This window comes from Labeo rohita, chromosome 15, assembly GCF_022985175.1.
Source record: "Labeo rohita strain BAU-BD-2019 chromosome 15, IGBB_LRoh.1.0, whole genome shotgun sequence".
Lineage (NCBI taxonomy): Eukaryota > Metazoa > Chordata > Actinopteri > Cypriniformes > Cyprinidae > Labeo > Labeo rohita.
In genome coordinates this window covers 21,773,911-21,794,248 of record NC_066883.1, presented here as the reverse complement: position 1 = coordinate 21,794,248, position 20,338 = coordinate 21,773,911, and the positions used below count along the sequence as shown (strand labels likewise).

Below are 20,338 nucleotides of genomic sequence, written 5' to 3'. Positions count from 1 at the left end.
GCACAATTTGTTTGTCTTGTTCAGGGTCAAGAGAGTGACTCTTCTGAGACGTCAGTCCGTGGTCCACGCATCAAGCATGTGTGTCGTCGTGCAGCTGTAGCTCTGGGTCGCAACCGTGCTGTGTTCCCAGATGATATGCCTACCCTTAGTGCCTTGCCATGGGAGGAGAGAGAAAAGATCTTGTCTTCCATGGGAAATGATGGTAAGAGAACATCTTTGATGTTCTACTTTGTTTTTTTTTTTTTAATAAAGAAAAGTCTCATTGTTTTTAACACTTCAATGGTGTGCTTGAATAGACAAATCATCAGTGGCGGGATCAGAGGAGGCGGAGCCACCCACACCTCCTATTAAGCCAGTAACAAGGCAGAAAACGGTCCATGAGGCCCCACCCAGAAAGGGCCGGCGCTCTCGACGCTGCGGGCAGTGTCCAGGCTGCCAAGTCCCAAATGACTGTGGGGTCTGCACTAACTGCCTGGATAAACCCAAATTTGGGGGACGCAATATTAAAAAGCAGTGTTGCAAGTAAGTGTGAAATCTTCTTATTGTGAGTTTCAGACAAAGTGCAATTGTCCGTTAAAACTTCATCTTTGTGTAATCACAGAGTACGGAAGTGTCAGAACTTGCAGTGGATGCCGTCAAAGTTTCTTCAGAAGCAGGCGAAAGGTCAGTTTTCTGAGAATACCTCTTTTATAAGCCAGAGATGCTCTTATGTTTCACTTAATTGTCTGTTTGCATCAACTACAGGTAAAAAGGACAGGAGGAGGAATAAATTGTCTGAAAAAAAGGATTCGCATCACAAATCCCAGTGTTCTGAAGCAAGCCCCAAGCCAGCCCCTCCTCCAAAAGATGACCCGCCCCGTAAGAAAAGTGAAACTCCGCCACCTTCCCAAGGAGAGGACAAACAAAAGCAGACACAACCTTCTGCACCATCCTCACCAGCTTCCTCCCCAAAGGACCCTCCACTCTCTAGTCCTTCTGATGACCCCAAGCATTCGCAAACCCCTTTGAGCTCAGCCTTTAGAAAGGAACGGAAGCAGCAGCCTAGTTCTTCACCCACCCCTGTGCACACTGCCCCATCCTCCCCACCAGCACAGTCCCAGCAGTCCTTGCAGCAGCAAAGCCAAGTGCCAGCAAAAAAGGAAGGTCTTGCAAAGTCCCAGCCTACTGAGCCCAAGAAGAAATCTCAGCAACAAAGTCAGCCCAGTTCTGCCACAGACACAAGTAAGGAATGAGGAGATAAACTGTTTGTATGATTTATTGTTGTTAACTTAACACATGGGTGTCCAATCCTGTTTCTGGACAGATACCTTCCAGCCCAGGTTTGGACACTCCTGATTTTACAAAGCCTTTATGTTTTTGTTTTATGGTGTTTTATCATCTTTTAGCATCCGAAGCAAAGCTAAAGAAACAGACCACTCGATGTGTTCAACCACTCAAGCCTAAACCAAAAGAAAAGGTAAGCAGATATTCTATCCAGGTTTAGACAAGGTGCTTAAAATGCTTGAATCTGACTTTTTGAAATTTAAGGTATGGAAAACCTTAAAAGTGCTTTCAAGAGGAACTTGAAAAGTGCTTGAATTATTGAAAGACAATGTATCTAAATGAGTGTTTAATTTTGTCAGTAAGCACATATCTTTTCATGCAAAATTTAAAAAGCATCATACCTTTTATGCTTATTTCAGTTAATGTCAGAAAACAGTTAGGCTTAACAAGTAGTAATACCGACAGTGTTGTGTAAACTTGGATGAAGATGCGAAAAGAAGAGCAGATGAACCAAATTAATTGAGTAATTTATGCTGGAACCGCTCTGAATGATTCAAACTCGTCACTTCGATTATTCATTTCAAGCGATTCACTAGCAGAAACCCAATCAAATGAAACAAGCCATTTGTTTTTGAATTTCAACATCGCTTGTAACAGTTTTAAAAAGCACGTAGTGATGGGCGAAACAGAGCTTTTGGAAGCTCCGAATCAGTTAAACCATTGCGTCGCAAAATAATTTTCTGTTTCGAAGCGCTCTAATCGAGTTGCCCATCTTAAATCATTTGTTTCAGATTGGGACTTTAAATCGCGTATCGCAACTCAAGTTATTTGCACTCCAAGCTCCAAGTCCTGATCTGAAATTATGGTCTGCAAATCATTATTCAGATCGGGCGTTCTTCAGAACTTCGGAGCATGGATCGCAAATAATTTGATTTAGATTGGAACTTAGGAGTGGGTTTGTGAATCTTTTTGCTTTAGATTGGAACTATGGAGTGCAGATCACGAATCATTTGATTCAGATCGGGACCGGATCATTAATCATTTGTTTCGTATCCGGATCTAGCAATTATTAGGGGCCAAGCACCGGAGGTGCGGTGGCACCTATTGTATCCGTTGGCGTTATTATTATTCCGCTTCTTCTTCTTCTTCTTCCTCTTCCGCCGCAAGTCTATGGCAGCCCATAGAACCGCTTGCGGGAAAGTTGTATAATTTTGCACACTGATAGAGGACAGTCTCAACATTAACCATAGCAAGTTTGGAGTCTCTAACTCAAACTCTCTAGCGCCACCACTTGTCCAAACTTTCAAAAAATTTATGCTAATAACTTTTGAACCGTAAGCCACACAACAAAAATTCTTTTTTCCTCTGATTCCTTGGCTTATGCCGAGTTGAATGGACACCAAAATTCAAAAATCGTAAGGTTTAGTTTTTTCGCTATTCTCAATTGTTCGTAAAACCTACTTTTTCGAACTCGTCCTAGGCCGTTGCACCGATTGTCACAAAAATTGATCCAGACCATCTTCAGACCACGCTGGCAAAAAGTTATGGAATTCAAGTCGATTCGTCCAGCCGTTCACGAATAACACGCGAAAGAATTCTACGAAAAGCTAGCAAAAATCAATGTGAGGCTATATCTCCGTAATAGTTTGTCATATTGACACCAAACTTGGTGTGTGTTATAACAAGCATGACCTGAGGCTACCTGCAGTGTTTCGGTGCAGTGCCCCCTAGTGGTCAGGAGATACGAAAAATGACTATTTTTCTTTATAACGTCTGAATGATTTGTCCAAAAATCACAAAACTGGTCTCTTTAGATTCGGTGTGTCATACCGAGTCGAACCATATCCAATTTTCCCATGTCAGCCATTTTGGGTGTCGGCCATTTTGAATTTAGATTTAAAATGCTGTATCTTGAGAACGGATTAGCGTATCGTTTCGACATTAATTACAAAAATGTTCGGCACCATGCCCTGAATGTACATAAAAATTTTGGGGCCAGCGCCACCTTGTGGTCAAAAGTTATAAGGAAATTTAGAAAAATGCTAATAACTTATGTGAAAAATGGTTAATTGTAATGAAAGTGATCTCAAAATATTCCTTGGGTCAGGCCGAGAACATTGATACCAATTATGCCAAAATTGGCCTAACTTCCTGTTCGACATTTTGATTAATGTAGAAAACCTACTTTTTCGAACTCCTCCTAGACCGTTAGTCGGATTTTCACCAAATTTGACTCGGATCATCTTCAGACCATGCTGACAAAAAGTTATGGATTTCGTGTCGATATTTGAAACCGTTTTCATTTAACGCATCAACGAATTTGCTGGAAAGATGCCAAAGCGTACCTGAAGCTGTATCTCTGCAAAGCTTTGAGATATTTGCACCAAATTTTGTATGTGGCATTATCACCTCACAGTGATTACATCACATTAATTTGGTAACAGCGCCACCTATTGGTCAGGAGTAATAAACCATTCATTAGCTATGAATGATAAAAAGGACAAAAATGCTAATATCTGTAGATAGCATTAGCCTATTATAATGAGATTAGTCTCAAAATATTCCTTGGGTCATGCTGACAACATAGATACCAATTATGACACAGTTGGTCAATCTTCATGTCCGCCATTTTGGTTTATGTTAAAAACCTACTTTTTCGAACTAGTCCTAGACCGTTTGTCCGATTTTCACCAAAATCGAGTCAGATCATCTTCAGACTGTGCTGACAAAAAGTTATGGATTTCATGTTGATAGATGAAACCGTTTTCGTACAGCGCCTCTACAAATTTTAGGCTTGATGCCAAAATGACTCTGAGGTTTTATCTCTGCAAAGTTTTGACATAAAGACACCAAACTTTGTGTGTGCCTTTGTCACTTCACACTAAACACACCACATAGATTTGATAACAGCGCCACCTGTTGGTCAAACGTAATAAGCCATTAAATCATATCAGTAGGTGTTCTACATCATTTTTCTGTAATTTTGACTAAAATCATTTTAACATTGCTTCCCTTTACTTATTGTTGCAGTTGATCTGCTGTTCCTGACATCCTTAGCTCCTCATTCTGCCTCTGTTGTGCTTGGCCCCGTAATTGCTGCTTGCAGCTATATTTATTATTATTTTTTGGTAAACAGTAGAGAACATCAAACCATTAAGGCAGTACAGTTATAAAAACAAAACAAAAAAAAGAAAGTATACACACATACGTATCTCTCAAGAAAATTAACCGTGGGTTTACTATACTAAAACTGTGGTATATTTTGTCATTCATTAGTAGTAATACTTTGCATGTGCCTTTCTTTTTTTCTTCCATTTTTTTTATTAGTTTTTTTTTTTTTAATCTATTTATTTTTTTGTAAATTAAAACAGAAGACATATGTGAGATCTCTGAGATCTCTGAGATCTCTGATTGAAGTCTTAAAAATCCAAAAAGTAGTGCTTGGAAAAAATTGTTTTACCCTATCTGTATGAACCCTGTTCTATGCACTTAGGTATTATTTTTATGCCATAAACATTTTTTATTAATAAAAACAGTTTGGTCTCTTGCTTCTACACCCTCTGAATAATGGTTGATATTCTTTATGATGCTGATATTCCTGTGATTTATGGCACAAGCGATGCCAAGATCACAGGTTCAGTTCCTAGAGGATGCACATGCTTATAAAATGTACTTTGAATACACTGTAAGTGACTTTGTAAAATGATTTTTTTTTTTTTTTTTTTTCCCTTTTACAGGAAAAACAAATATCCAAACCTGACAGCAGTACTTTAAACTCCCAGAGCACTCCTTCGACTAGGGGCAACGCCAAGCAGAAAGCGCCCTGCGATGGAGTGCATCGAATCAGAGTAGATTTCAAGGAGGACTATGACATTGAGAATGTGTGGGAAATGGGTGGACTCAGCATTCTCACCTCTGTGCCAATCACCCCCCGGGTGGTGTGCTTTCTTTGTGCCAGCAGCGGTAATGTAGAGGTGGGCTATATTGTCTGTAATTCCTGATGACTTGAAGACAAAAATCATGGGAAGTGTTCTTATGGCTTGTTGTTGTTCAGTTTGTTTTCTGCCAGGTGTGCTGTGAACCCTTTCACCTGTTCTGCTTGGGGGAGACTGAACGCCCCCATGAGGAACAGTGGGAGAACTGGTGTTGTCGTAGATGCCGCTTTTGCCATGTCTGTGGCCGGCAGTATCAGAAAACCAAAGTAAGTGTTTCTGTTCAGTTTCATTTGTCACAATTCGCACTACCAAAATTTTTAGAACAGTAAGATTTTTAATGTTTGTTTGTTTGTTTGTTTGTTTGTTTTTTTTTTTTTTTTTTTTAAGATTTCTCTTTTGCTGACCAAGCCTGTTTTTTTTTTTTCATCCAAAATACAGCAAAAGCAGTAAATTTGTGTAATATTTTTACTATTTAAAATAACTGCTTTATATTTGAATATAATTTAAAATTTAATTTATTCCAGTGATCAAAGCTAAAGTTTCAGCATCATTACTCCAGTCTTCAGTGTCACATGATCCTATTTCAGATAAATGCTGTTTGAAGTTTCTATTCATCAAAAAAATTGTTCTTGGCTGTTTTCAACATAATAATAATAATAAATGTTTTTTCAAATCAGAATGATTTCTGAAGGATCATGTGACTGGAGTAATGATGCTAAAAATTCAGCTTTGAAATTACAGTAATGAATTACATTTTAAAATCTGTTCAAATAGAAAACAGCTATTTTAAATAGTAAAAATATTTCAAAATTGTACTGTTTTTGCTGTACTTTAGATCAAATAAACGCTGGCTTGGTAAGCAGAAGAAACTTTAAAAAACATTAAAAATCTTACTGTTCAAAAACTTTTGACTGGTAGTACAGATCAGAGACACTTTTCAAAAAAATTATAAAAAAGTTTAAATAAGTGACACTAATGGAAGAATGGGATTAGTAAAGCGCTTCCAACAATAGCTTAACTGATTTAAATAGAAGAGAGTGTTTTCAGAAAGGTAACAAAATTATGAGACAGATTTATGTAATTATTCTTAAAGAGTTTGTTTATTGCACACAATGCTGAGACCATCAAATCCAAAAGCATGATGCTTTCTGATGTAATAGTTAAAGATAAATGGAAAAGTTTAATATTCAAAGTTTTGGCCCTTTTGGTATGTGCTAGTGAAAAATGCTTCCTTTTGAAAGGCAAATACTTGTCAGCTTTCTGGAATTATCATTTCCTTTTGGTATACTTAACAACTGACTAAGCGACTTCCAAGTTTGGGCTTATTTCTCTTTAAAAGCCCCTTGCCGCTCCCAAAACCTTCAGAGATGACAAACGTTCAGTACCCAGATGGAATCAAAATAAAAATTTTTTTTTTTCATCATCTAGCAGCTACTGGAGTGTGACAAGTGCCGAAATAGCTATCACCCTGAGTGCCTGGGACCCAACCACCCTACTAGACCCACCAAGAAGAAGAGAGTCTGGGTATTTACGCACTCTTCGATGTCTGTAACATCTGTGGTATTTTTGCTGCATTCTCCCTTAATTATTTTTCCTTCTGCCACAGATTTGCACCAAGTGTGTGCGTTGTAAGAGCTGTGGAGCCACCAAACCAGGAAAGGCCTGGGATGCTCAGTGGTCACATGATTTCTCTTTATGTCATGACTGTGCCAAACTCCTAGCTAAAGGTCAGTACTATTCATTTTGGATGTTTAATGTATGCCTTTAATCTATAACTTAACTGTGTAATTGTTTTTTTTCCTCTTACCAGGCAATGTCTGCCCACTCTGTAATAAGTGCTATGATGACGATGACTGTGATAGCAAAATGATGAAGTGCAGGAAGTGTGATTGCTGGGTCCATGCCAAATGTGAAAGTTTAACAGGTAAGTTATCAGTTTTTGTCCATATCTCTTATCTATCACATGACTTTATTGGGCACTGTGGGATTAAACTAACAATATAGCTAACAAAGTTACACAGCCAACTAAGATATGGTTGATTTAAATGACCCTTGGTTTAAATGTACACTGCTGTTCAATAGTTTGGGGCCAGTATGATTTTTTTAGGAGGGAAAACTTAAAAGAATCCTGAAATATTTGCATGATTTCTGAAGGATCATGTGACAGTGAAAAGTAATGGATTAATGTATGCTGAAAATTCAACTTTGCCATCACAGAAATAAATAACATTTTAAAATATATTAAAATAGAAAAGTTTTTTGAAGGTGTAATAAGTCCTTATAATATTATTTTTTTCTGTAGTTTTTGATTAAATAAATGCAGTCTTGTTGAGATTTTAAAAATATTTAAAGTCTTACAGATACTTTTGAATTTGTAGTGCAAGTCATTATTTAAGGGACAGTTCACCCAAAAATAAAAACTACCTATATTTTACTCACCCTCAAGCCATCCTAGATGTATATGACTTTCTTTTTTCAGACGAATATAGTTGGAGTTATATTAAAATACGTCCCAGTTTGAAGTCCAATAAAGTGCATCCATCCATCATAAAAAGTACTCCACACTACTCTACTAGCAGGTTAATAAAAGCCTTTCGGAAGTGAATCGATGCATTTGTGTAAAAAAAAAAAAAAATCCATATTTAAAACTTCATAAACCAGCATCTCTAGCAAAACAAAACACCGGCCACTAATTAGAAGTACAAAAATGAGAATTTGTAAAGAAATGTCGTAGGATTTCAATATAAGCCAAAATATAAAACAACTTTTTCTTGAGCATATTCTCTCTGGAGCTTACGCTACACCTACGTCATCCTCTGGAACGCCACTCTCTTGTGAACGCGCATAAGACAGTTAGCAAAAGCTAGAGATTACTGTTTATGAAGTTTTAAATATGGATATTTTTCTTGCACAAATGCATCGATTCACTTTAGAAGGCCTTTATTAACCCTCCGGTGCTGTATGGAGTACTTTTTATGAAGGATTAATGCACTTTATTGGACTTCAAAATCTCAACACCCATTCACTGCCATTATAAAGCTTCGAAGAGCCACGACGTATTTTAATATAACTCTGATTGTATTCGCCTGAAAGAAGAAAGTCATATACATCTAGAATTGCTTGAGGGTGAGTGAATCATGGGCTAATTTTCATTTTTGGGCGAACTGTCCCTTTAAAATTTGACATGGACCTGCTAAACAGAGAAGAAAGCATTCTACAGTGTGGATGTTTCTGTAATACTACACTCCGAACATAATCTTTCCTTTTTTAATGTCTAGATGACATGTATGAGCTCTTGTCTAACCTTCCTGAGACTGTGGCCTACACCTGCGCAAACTGCACTGAGCCCCATTCTGCCGAGTGGCGCACTGTCTTGGAGAAAGAAATTCAAAAGTCCATGCGGCAAGTTCTCACTGCCCTGCTCAACTCCCGCACATCCACTCACCTGCTTCGCTACAGACAGGTAAGTTGCCATCTGCACTCCTAGAAGTTTCTTCCAACTTTACTTTCCCTACATAACCTATTGATCGATCATCTTTGTCTCAGGCGGTTATGAAACCACCTGAGCTGAACCCAGAGACAGAAGAAAGCCTTCCCTCACGCCGTTCCCCAGAGGGCCCCGACCCCCCCTGTGCTGACGGAGGTCTCTCCGCCAAATGATTCACCGCTCGATTTGGAATCTGTGGAGAAGAAAATGGATTCTGGACGCTATAAATCTGTGGTGAGAGTTTTTGAGTATCTCCTTTTTGAAGTAAAAAAGGTAGCTTTTATGTTTCTATTCTTCTTTGAAAGATTACCTGTCGTGTTTTGAGCTTCTAATGCAGCAGGGTTCAGATGCCGGTCACATACACGTGAGAGCCAGGTGTTATTTTCTGCTTCTCTCTTTCAGCTGGAGTTCAGTGATGACATTGTGAAAATCATCCAGACAGCCATCAATTCAGATGGAGGTCAGCTAGAGAGCAGGAAAGCCAACAGCATGCTCAAGTCCTTTTTTATTCGGGTGAGAAAAGGCTGGTGGACAAACAATTCTGACAATAGAATGTCTTGCAGTCCTACATCATTGTTTGTAATTGCACTGTCGTTATTTCTTACAGCAAATGGAGCGAACTTTTCCATGGTACAAGGTGAAGGAGTCCACATTCTGGGAGACGCGCAAAGTCTCTCCTAAGTGAGTGTTTCCAGTGTCTGTCTAAGGCTTTATGTTGACTGGTCATTTTATCTAAATTCTTTTGTCAGAAACAATATTCAGAAGTAAATTTAGGATGTTGGTGTTGAATGGAGGGATCAGTTAAGCTAGTACATTAGCATCGAGAACAAACTCACCGTTGAGTGTCTGTCTATTCTTTGCTCTCCTCTAGAGCAGAAATATCACCTTTCCATAGGGAATGCAGCCTGTATGGTCTAGTTCCATTGTTTGAGGTCGACAGGCAGTGTCACATTTCACATGGGTGCTTTGACAAGTCTTGTGGTTGGCATTTGGTTTGCTTGTTTGTATACTTCATTTGTTACCATGAATTATTAAGAGCAGTGAAGCAAGTTTTTGTGTGTGTGCGCGCACGCCTGACATTGAATACTTTCTCTTAAGAGAGAACACAAATATTAATATTATTTCCCTTTGGAGTTATGGCTATCAGCTTGTGAACTTTGTCATTGGCATCTTATTTCTGAATGGGCCTACACTACTGTTCCAAAGTTTGGAGCTCAGTATGATTTTTTTTTTTTTCATTATTATTTTCAAAGAATTTAATCTTAAAGTCAAAAGTTTACATAGACCTTGCAGAATCTGCAAAATGTAAATTATTTTACTAAAATAAGACGGATCATACAAAATGCATGTTGTTTTTTATTTAGTACTGACCTGAATAAGATATTTCACATAAAAGATGTTTACATATAGTCCACAAAAGAAAATAAGTTGAATATATAAAAAATGACCCCGTTCAAAAGTTTACGTACACTTGATTCCTAATACTGTTTTGTTACCTGAATGATCCACAGCTGTGTTTTTTTGTTTTTTAAGTTGTTCATGAGTCTCTTATTTATCCTGAACAGTTAAACTGCCTGCTGTTCTTCAGAAAAATCCTTCAGGTCCCACAAATTCTTTGGTTTTCCAGCATTTTTGTGTATTTGAACTCTTTCTAACAATGACTGTATGATTTTGAGATCTATTTTGATCTATTTTTTCACACTAAGGACAACTGAGGGACTCATATGCAACTATTACAGAAGGTTCAAACGCTCACTGATGCTCCAGAAGGAAAAACAATGCATTAAGAGCTGTGGGGTGAAAAACTTTTTAAATTTGAATATCAAGGTAAAGTTAACTTGTTTCTCAGAAGACAAAACATGTATGTTTCTTTTGTAGCTTCTGAAGGGCAGTACTAATTTGGGAAAAAAAAAAAAAAAGAAAAGATTTTTAAGCAAAATAAGAAAAATCTTCATTCTGTTCAAAAGTTTTCACCCCTGGCTCTTAATGCATTATTTTTCCTTCTAAAGCATCAGTGAGCATTTAAACCTTCTGTAATCGTAGCATATGAGTCCCTCAGTTGTCCTCAGTGTGAAAAGATGGATCTCAAAATTATACAGTCATTGTTGGAAAGGGTTCAAATACACAAAAAATGAACCAAACCAAAGAATTTGTGGGACCTGAAGGATTTTTCTGAAGAACAGGAGGCAGTTTAACTGTTCAGGATAAACAAGGGACTCATGAACAACTATCACTAAGTAAACAAAAAACAAAAAAAAACCTGTGGATCATTCAGGTAACAACATAGTATTAAGAGTCAAGCGTATGTAAACTTGAACGGGGTCATTTTTATAAATTCAACTATTATTTTCTCTTGTGGACTATATGAAAAACGTCTTTTATGTGAAATATCTTATTCAGGTCAGTACTAAATAAAAAATAACATGCATTTTGTATGATCCCTCTTATTTTGGTGAAATAATTAACATTGTGTAGATTCTGCAATGTGTATGTAAACCTTTGACTTTAACTATATTACACTGGTTTAAAACAAGTTGGTAAAGACATTTTATAATGTTACTGTAAATGCTGTAATCGAACACTAATGTTATATAACAAAGACATGGCTAACAAGGCAGTGTTGTATCTTTGCAGTAGTGGGCTGCTTCCCAATGCTGTGTTGCCCCCTTCTTTGGATCACAACTATGCCCAGTGGCAGGAGAGGGAGGAGATAGCCAGGGCTGAGAAGCCTGTGCTAATGAAAAAGATCATCCCTGCTCCCCATCCTAAAGCACCTGGAGAACCTGACTCCCCAATTGCCCCCACACCACCTCCTCCTCCACCCATGCTTATCCATGGTAAGAAAGTCGCTTTAAAGCACTACAAATACGAACATGTATAGGAACTACTCATATGGCACATTGTGTTACAAGAGTTAAAGGGATAGTTCACCTAAAAATGAAAATTGTTATTAATTACTCACCCTCATGTCGTTTCAAACCCATAAGACCTTGATTTATCTTTGGAACGCACGTCGAAGACTGACACAGAAGTGAAGAAATTGACAAATAAAGTCGTTATTTGTGTATTCTGGTAGCTTCATAACATTATGGTTGAAGCACTGATGTCACATGGACTATTTTAACAATGTCCTTAATGCCTTTCTGAGTCTTAAATGTGGTAGTACCGTTGCTGTCTATGCAGGGTCAAAAATATCTTAATTTGTGTTCCGAAGATGAACGAAGGTCTTACAGGTTTGGAGCAACATGAGGATGAGTTGTCTATTTAAATATTTACATTTGTCTGAACTGAAAAAAAGATGTAAAAGAGAGTTGTGTATGTTGATAAGTTACACAGGAATGCTTTTTTGTGTTCAGACCTCAGCCCTGAAGACAGCCCTGATACTCCCCCTCCTCCTGGTGTAGGTGACAACAGACAGTGTGCGCTTTGTCTGAATTATGGAGATGAGAATACAAATGTGAGTCATCACCCACCTAAAAGAATGCATTAGCATGTACAGATGTGGATTTTTACTGTGTGTTTAACATTGTTTGGTCATTTGTTTTCTAGGATTGTGGGAGACTGCTTTATATTGGTCAGAATGAGTGGACCCATGTGAACTGCGCACTGTGGTCCTCCGAGGTGTTCGAGGATGTTGATGGTGCACTCAAAAATGTCCATATGGCAGTCAAAAGAGGCAAACAGCTGGTATGCAATCAAAGCCATGTGTCGTGTTTGTTCATTGAGTTACAGTGCCATAATATGCATTTGTGTAATTATTTTTGTTGCTAAAAAGAGACAATAGGCATCCAAAAATAGATCGCATTATGCTTTGTTTTTTCAGCAATGTGAGAATTGTCATAAACCTGGAGCCACAGTGAGTTGTTGTCTGACCTCCTGTACCAACAACTACCATTTCATGTGTGCACGTCAGCAGCAGTGTGCCTTTTTAGAGGACAAGAAGGTTTACTGTCAGACTCACAGAGATCTTATAAAGGGCGAGGTAAGGAATGATACATACATGCAAGTACACTACCAGTCAAAAGTTTTTAAACAGTAAGATTTTTAATGTTTTTCTAAAGAAGTCTCTTCTGTTCACCAAGGCTGCTTTTATTTGATCCAAAGTACAGCAAAAACAGTAAAATGTTTAAATATTTTTACTATTGAAAATAACTTTTTCTATTTAAATATATTTTAAAATTATTTTTTAAAATGTAATTTATTCCTGTGATTGCGAAGCTGAATTTTTTTGCATCATTACTCCTGTCACATGATCCTAAATCATTCTAATATTCTGATTTGCTGCTGAAATGTTGAAAACAGTGGAGTAGAGTTTTTTTTCAGGTTTCTTTAATAAATGGTAAGTTCAGAAGAACAGCATTTATCTGAAATGGATATGTTTTGTAACATCATAAATGTCTTTATCATAACTTTTGATCAATTTAAAGCATCCATGCTAAATAAAAGTATTAATTTCTTTAAAAGACATTAAAAAACTTCTGACTGGTAGTGTAATTCACTAATAATTACATATTTGTTGTGAGGTGTTGGATTTATTGTAACCTTTTTTTTTAAAGGTGGTGCCAGAGTCAGGTTTTGAAGTTACTCGAAGGGTCCTTGTAGACTTTGAGGGAATCAGTCTAAGAAGAAAGTTTGTTAATGGGCTTGAACCAGATAACATCCACATGATGATAGGTCTGTATGTCTTTGCAGGGTACTTGCTGTTGTAATAAAGTACACAAGATTAACATTAAATGGCACATTCTTGCTTTTTGGTACAGGGTCTATGACCATCGACTGTCTTGGTATGTTAACTGAACTGTCTGATTGTGAGAGGAAGCTGTTTCCTGTGGGATACCAGTAAGTCTTTGAAATCAAAGTGTTGTATTTCAATAAACATAAAAGATGTGAAATGGAATAACCACTTGATGTATTTACACAGATGCTCAAGGGTCTACTGGAGCACTCTAGATGCCCGCAAGCGATGTGTCTATAAATGTAGGATTTTAGTGTGCCGCCCCTCTATGACTGAAACTATAAATAACAACACGGCAGCTCAAGAAGAGAACCACACAATTGCTCATAGTCCTCCACCTGTTTCAGGTAAGTAGTTTTGGATTTGTTATTGTCATTTCAAAATTTTGTTGGAACTTTAAAATTTAACCTTGAATCATTCTTAAACCTTTCAGCTGAAATGGACACTGCTTTGCCTGGACTCACAGATACAAAACCATCAAATGTGCCTTCCACACCAAAACCAAGGGTTTATTTTAGGAACAGACACCCTAGCTACCCACCATGTCATCGTTCTCCCTCAACCAGACCACTTCCCTCCCCGGGTAGGGATTATATACATTTAAATGCTTAGATTTACTTTTTTTGAAAGCTTTTGTTAATGTTATTCAATGCATTTTCTCCCCTTTAGATGGTTTTAGTAGTTCATCCCATGAAATTGTGACCGTGGGGGATCCTCTGCTGAGCTCCACTCTACGAAGCATTGGATCTCGTCGACACAGCACTTCCTCCATCTCTGCTCAACAACCTAGGCAAAAGGTTTCCTCTCCTCAACAGGGAGGCACAGTATCCATTCAGACAGGCAATTCATCTGCCCCATCGCAGTCTTCAACCTCTAAGGAACCTTTAACCAGGGACACAGACAAAGGAAGAGGACCATCTGGTGAGAGATCTCACAATCGAGAGGCAAATTCAGTCAACACTGGGGCACAGCGTCGACTCAGTTTCGGTTTCACTGAAAGAATCGAAGGTAGTAGAGAAACAACCAAAAATCAGTCTGACAATGAGAGTTTGAAGACATCGCAACCAGTTAGCATAAGTCAGGTATCACCACCTCTCGGAACTGCAGTGTTGACAGGACATCAGAGAGGAAGTGGCAGTTTGAAAACCGAGAAAGGGAAACAAGTCACAAAAGATACTGACCTACCAGCCGGAGCCACTTTTATGTCCAGTCATCCTCTTGCCACGCTTCCTAAGGACAAAGCTAATCCAGTCAAGGAAGGAAATGTGACATCAGTGGCTGCGTCAAAAGACGCAGGAAAGACTGGATCTCCACAACCGGTTTACAGCAAAAGTGGGAGTAGGAAGTCCCATGACTTTGGTTCTGGTCCAGCTGCGGCAGCAGCAATGAAGCCTCTCTGGTCATCCGGTGCCAAGGTGGTGGAGGAGGACATAAAGCGTGGCTTCCAGGCAAGTGCTGCTGTCACTGCTAGTCATGGAACCTCTAGCACCAAAGAAAAACACTCCAAAGTCAAAATGAATGTGAGCAGGGACGTTTCAAAAGAAAGAAAAGAGACTGCTCAAAACCAAAACCCAGTTCTTAACAGCAACTCTAAAAGCAGCAATGTCAAAACACAAGGTCAGGGTCCACCTCCTCACAACAGTAGCAATAAAGCCGCAGCACTGAGCAGCAACATGGGGTCTAGCGCAGTGGACGATAATAAATTTGATCCGAAGGAAATGGAGAAGCCATTAAAGTCCAAAGAGAGATTTAGCTTCGAGAAAAAGCATAGTTCAGGCATGGATGCTATTCAGCCGAAAGCAGGGTCTGAAAGGGGAATTAGAGCTTCGCAGGTACACCCTAAATCAAGTAAGGAAGTTACTCCAGTGGTGAAGAAACACACTGAGAGGCTGCCTTTAATGTCTCAGAAAATGGATCCTAATGGAACCAAAGCTGTCAGCATATCCCCTAACACAAACACATACACTTCTGTTACCCCTACCAATCAGGGCCCCCAAAGAAGGTCCTCTAGAGCAATGGTTTTCTCCCCATCTGCAAGTTCTGAAAGCTCAGAATCAGACAGCCACATTCACCCAGATGATTCTGAGGAGCACCTCATGGACCACCAATGTGCCGATGATGGGGAGGACCATAACTTGGAGGATGAAGGCAGTGTCGATAAGCACCACGAGGAGGATAGCGATGGTTCGGCAGGGTCTGCAAAGCGCAGATACCCAAGGCGGAGTGCCCGTGCTCGATCAAACATGTTTTTTGGGCTAACCCCTTTCTACGGTGTCCGATCATATGGAGAGGAAGACATACCCTTTTACAGAACTGGTGAAATTTCCATGAAAAAGCGCACTGGGAGCAGCAAGCGTTCAGCTGAAGGACAAGTTGATGGGGCAGATGATATGAGCACATCCTCTTCAGCCGACAGTGGAGAGGATGAAGAAGGAGGAATTGGTTCAAATAAGGATGCATATTATTACAACTTCACACGCACTATAATAAACCCCAGCTCTGGTCTTCCGCCTATTGCTGGTATTGATCAGTGTTTGGGAAGAGGGTCCCAGATCCACAGGTTCTTGAGGGACCAGGCAAAGGAGCAAGATGATGACAGTGATGAGGTGTCAACCGCAACCAAGAATTTGGAGCTGCAGCAGATTGGCCAGCTGGATGGCGTGGATGACGGATCTGAGAGCGATGTTAGTATAAGCACCAGCAGCACAACCACTGCTACTACTTCGTCAACACACAAAACTTCAACAAAAAGAAAAGGTCGAGAAAGCAGGACAGATAAAATAAGCATTGACTCAGGGAAGGAGACAGAAAATGCCCCAAGCGGGAACAGCCGTGACGGTCGTAAAAATCAAAAGGATAACTGTCTTCCATTAGGGAGTGTGAAAACACAAGGACAAGACCCTCTTGAAACTCAGTTGACACTCACCACAGATCTTCTCAAGTCTGACTCTGACAACAACAACAGTGATGACTGTGGCAACATTCTGCCCTCTGATATTATGGAGTTTGTACTCAATACACCTTCAATGCAGGCTCTGGGACAGCAGACAGAAGCTCCCTCTGCTGAACCGTTCTCCTTGGATGAGAGTTACGGGGTGGATGTTAACCAAAGAAAGGACATGCTTTTTGAAGATTTCACTCAGCCACTAGCCAGCACTGAACCTGGTGAGAGTGGGGTGAACACCTCTATTGCTGTTGAAGAGTCATACGGTCTTCCCCTCGAGCTGCCCTCTGACCTCTCAGTGCTGACAACTCGAAGTCCGACTGTGAATAATCAAAATCACGGCTCGCTGATCTCTGAGACCTCTGACCGCACCATGTTAGCTCTGGCCACAGAGGAATCAGGAGTGGAGAAAAGCGGGAAGAAATCAAGAACAGGGTCCACTGTATCGAGCAAGAGCCCGCAGGACAGATGTGCCGATTCCCAAGTTCCGGAAGGTCACATGACTCCAGAACACTTCATTCCTGCACGCATTGATGGTGACCACATCACAAGTCCTGGGGTAACACCTGTGGGAGAGACGGGAAGCCAAGATCTGACGAGAAATACTAGTACGCCAGGTCTTCCCAGCTCACCCACCTTGCCCCTCCAGAGTCAGAAGTTCATCCCCGCTGCTACTGTTAGCTCAGGTCCTGCTCCAATTGCAAGCTCTGCTGTTCAAGCTACTGCCTCTCAATTGAAGCCTGGCCCAGAGAAACTGATAGTCCTAAATCAGCATCTCCAGCCACTCTATGTATTGCAAACCCTTCCCAATGGCGTAACCCAAAAGATCCAGATTGCACCATCTGTTAGTGCAACAGGTGTCATGAACACTAGTGCACCTGTCTTAACAGGCCTCAGTGGTAGCATCTCAACCTCTCAGTCCATTTTTCCTGCTGGCAGCAAAGGGTTAGTACCTGTATCTCATCACCCTCAAATCCATGCGTTCACAGGCACCACTCAGACAGGTTTCCAACCAGTCATTCCTAGCACCACATCAGGACTCCTCATAGGAGTCACCTCCCACGATCCCCAGATTGGCGTGACAGAGGCAGGAAACAGGCATGATCATGCCTCTGGTGTTGCAATGGTTTCAAGTGCTTCATCCATCACCCCAGCTCCAACTATGCTCCCCTCTGGACATGGCAAGAAACGCCTCATTTCGAGGCTTCAGAGCAATAAGAGCAAAAAACAGTCTCGCCCAAAGACCCAACCCACACTTGCTCCTTCCGACGTTGGGCCCAATATGACTCTCATAAACTTGTCACCTTCACAAATTGCTGCTGGAATCCCTGCTCAGACGGGCCTGATGGAATTAGGGACTATAACTGCAACTGCAACACCTCATCGAAAGATTCCCAACATTATAAAACGGCCAAAGCAAGGAGGAGTGATGTACTTGGAGCCTACTCTCCTTCCACAGCCAATGCCTCAGCCTGGCATGTTGGGACATGATTCCTCAACTCACCTGCTCCCATGCACTGTGTCGGGGCTCAACCCAAGTCAGTCCGTTTTGAACGTAGTGTCAGTGCCTCCCACTGCACCTGGAAACTTTTTGGGAGCGAGCTCTGTCTCGCTGAGTGCCCCAGGCCTCATAAGCTCAACTGAGATCACAGGATCTATAAGTAACCTTCTTATCAAAGCCAACCCTCACAACTTGGGCCTTCCAGAGCAACAGATGGTTCTTCATTCAGGAACCCCCATGATGTCTCATCTTGCTAATCCTGCCCAGACATCCATTGCCAGTAGCATCTGTGTGTTTCCTCCGAACCAAAGCATAAGCATGTCTGTCAACCAGCAGGTGGAGAAAGAGGGCAGCGTTCATCTCCAACACCCAGTCAGTCGAGTCCTGGCAGATAAAACCCTTGATCCAAATGTCAATTCAACTGGTCAAGTGGCTCTCGCCCCTAATCCCATTGCACAAGACCTGAACAAAAGTCATGTTGTTGGCGTCCTCACTCAGAGCTCACGAACTTCTCCCATTTCTCGACCACCACATCAGCAACAGTCCTCAAAGTTACCTGCTGGAGCAGCATCTTCAGCTGTTGGGAAGGGAAAGCAAAAGGCCAAAAGACCTCGACCAAGCCCAGATAAGAGCAGCGGAAAGAAACACAAAGGACTGCAGTCGGATACACCAACTGTTGACGCATCTGCAATACAATTATCATATTTACCAGGGTAAGACCCTGTCATTTATAATGCATTTAGCTTATTGTTGTAAAAATAATGTTTAAACATGCTAAAAAATTTGTTTATTGTAGGGATCGGGAACTTTCATCACCTGAGCCAATGGATACTGGGCAGTCAAATGAAACCGGTTCAAAAACAAGGTAAATAATTATAAAGATCAATCCTAAGTCTTCAGTTTGCTTTATAGTACAGTTGAAGTCAAAAGTTTACATATACCTTGCAGAATCTGCAAAATGTTAGTTTAACAAAATAAGAGGGATCATACAAAATGCATGTTTGTTTGTTTGTTTGTTTGTTTGTTTTTTTTTATTTAGTACTGACCTGAATATTGTCTTGAACATTTAAACTGCCCACTGTTCTTCCGAAAAATCTTTCAGGTCCCATAAATTCTCTGTTTTTTCAGCATTGTTATATATTTGAATCCATTCCAACAATGACTGTATGATTTTGAGATCCATCTTTTCACACTGAGGACAACTGAGGGACTCGTGTGCAACCTTTCACAAAAGGTATAACTGCACAGTGCTCCAGAAGGAAAAACAATGCATTAGGAGCCAGTGGTTAAAACTTTTGAACAGAATGAAGATGTGTAAATTTTCCTTATTTTGCCTAAATATCATATATTCTTTTACTTAGTACTGCCCTTCAGAAGCTACGTAAGATACTTACATAATCACCGGACAACAAAATATGTACAATTTACTCTGATCTTCAAATTCAAAAAGTTTTCATCCCCCAGCACTTAATGCATTGTGTTTCCTTCTGAGCATCAGTGAACATTTGAACCTTCTGTAATAGTTGCATATGAGTCCCTCAGTTGTCCTCAGTGTGAAAAGATGCATCTCAAAACATCCAGTCATTGTTGGAAAGGGTTAAAATACACAAAAATGCTGAAAAACCAAATCATTTGTGGGACCTGAAGGACTTTACTGAAAAACAGTGGACAAACAAGGGACTCATGAACAAGTATCACCAAACAAACAAACAAAAAAAAAAACACAGCAGTGGATCATTTAGGTAACAACACAGTATTAAGAATCAAGTGTGCGTATAAATTCACGTATTATTTTCTCTTGTGGACTATATGTAAACATCTTTTATGTGAAACGTCTTTTTCAGGTCAGTACTAAATAAAAAAATTACATGCATTTTTGTATGATCCCTCTTATTTTGGTAAAATAATTAACACTTGTTAAAACTATTAAAACTTGTCTTTTCCTTCACAGTGATTCCGCCACCAAGACAGCTGATTCTTCTCTTAAACGTAAAACCATGGACACTCATGATGAGAAGCCAAAGACTGCAGGTGGGTACAATGTTAGCTCTGACTATCCATCTCTCTGTTAAATGTCACAGTGCTAATAGATTTTTGTCACATTTTTTGCAGGACCGCCTAGTAAAGGTGATGGAAAAGGATCTAATGCATTTTCAGTGGAAACACCTGATCAGAGGGACAGTGGGAGAGACTCCTCTCTGGACTGCAAGCCGAAGAAAGGGCTCATATTTGAGATATGCAGTGATGACGGATTTCAGATCCGTTGTGAAAGTATTGAGGGTAAGTGAGATCTAGATGATAAGGTGTGATGCACCCAGTACGGTGTATGTTCTTTTGTTTGATAATTACAGTCAGTCTTCTGTGAAATTCATTTCCTGTTTCCTGTTTCTTTTCAGAGGCCTGGAAGTCCCTGACAGATAAAGTGCAAGAAGCCCGGTCAAATGCTAGACTCAAGGCACTTTCATTTGATGGT

The 20,338-nt window shown here is 40.0% G+C and overlaps 1 protein-coding gene across 1 annotated transcript in view; it reads left to right on the top strand.

The window, feature by feature from the left end:
• The window catches only part of kmt2a (lysine (K)-specific methyltransferase 2A), a 42,499-nt gene that overhangs the window by 15,273 nt on the left and 6,888 nt on the right, over positions 1 to 20,338 (top strand). Inside the window, 28 exon segments of the mRNA XM_051128477.1 lie at positions 25 to 202; positions 297 to 522; positions 602 to 663; positions 745 to 1,221; positions 1,386 to 1,456; positions 5,001 to 5,237; positions 5,318 to 5,464; positions 6,627 to 6,722; positions 6,805 to 6,925; positions 7,009 to 7,122; positions 8,477 to 8,661; positions 8,745 to 8,822; positions 8,824 to 8,919; positions 9,088 to 9,198; positions 9,293 to 9,366; positions 11,320 to 11,522; positions 12,042 to 12,142; positions 12,235 to 12,372; positions 12,509 to 12,667; positions 13,242 to 13,359; positions 13,446 to 13,524; positions 13,607 to 13,767; positions 13,854 to 14,003; positions 14,090 to 18,578; positions 18,662 to 18,730; positions 19,817 to 19,896; positions 19,978 to 20,145; positions 20,262 to 20,336. Coding sequence (XP_050984434.1) covers positions 25 to 202; positions 297 to 522; positions 602 to 663; positions 745 to 1,221; positions 1,386 to 1,456; positions 5,001 to 5,237; positions 5,318 to 5,464; positions 6,627 to 6,722; positions 6,805 to 6,925; positions 7,009 to 7,122; positions 8,477 to 8,661; positions 8,745 to 8,822; positions 8,824 to 8,919; positions 9,088 to 9,198; positions 9,293 to 9,366; positions 11,320 to 11,522; positions 12,042 to 12,142; positions 12,235 to 12,372; positions 12,509 to 12,667; positions 13,242 to 13,359; positions 13,446 to 13,524; positions 13,607 to 13,767; positions 13,854 to 14,003; positions 14,090 to 18,578; positions 18,662 to 18,730; positions 19,817 to 19,896; positions 19,978 to 20,145; positions 20,262 to 20,336 — 8,263 coding nt within the window.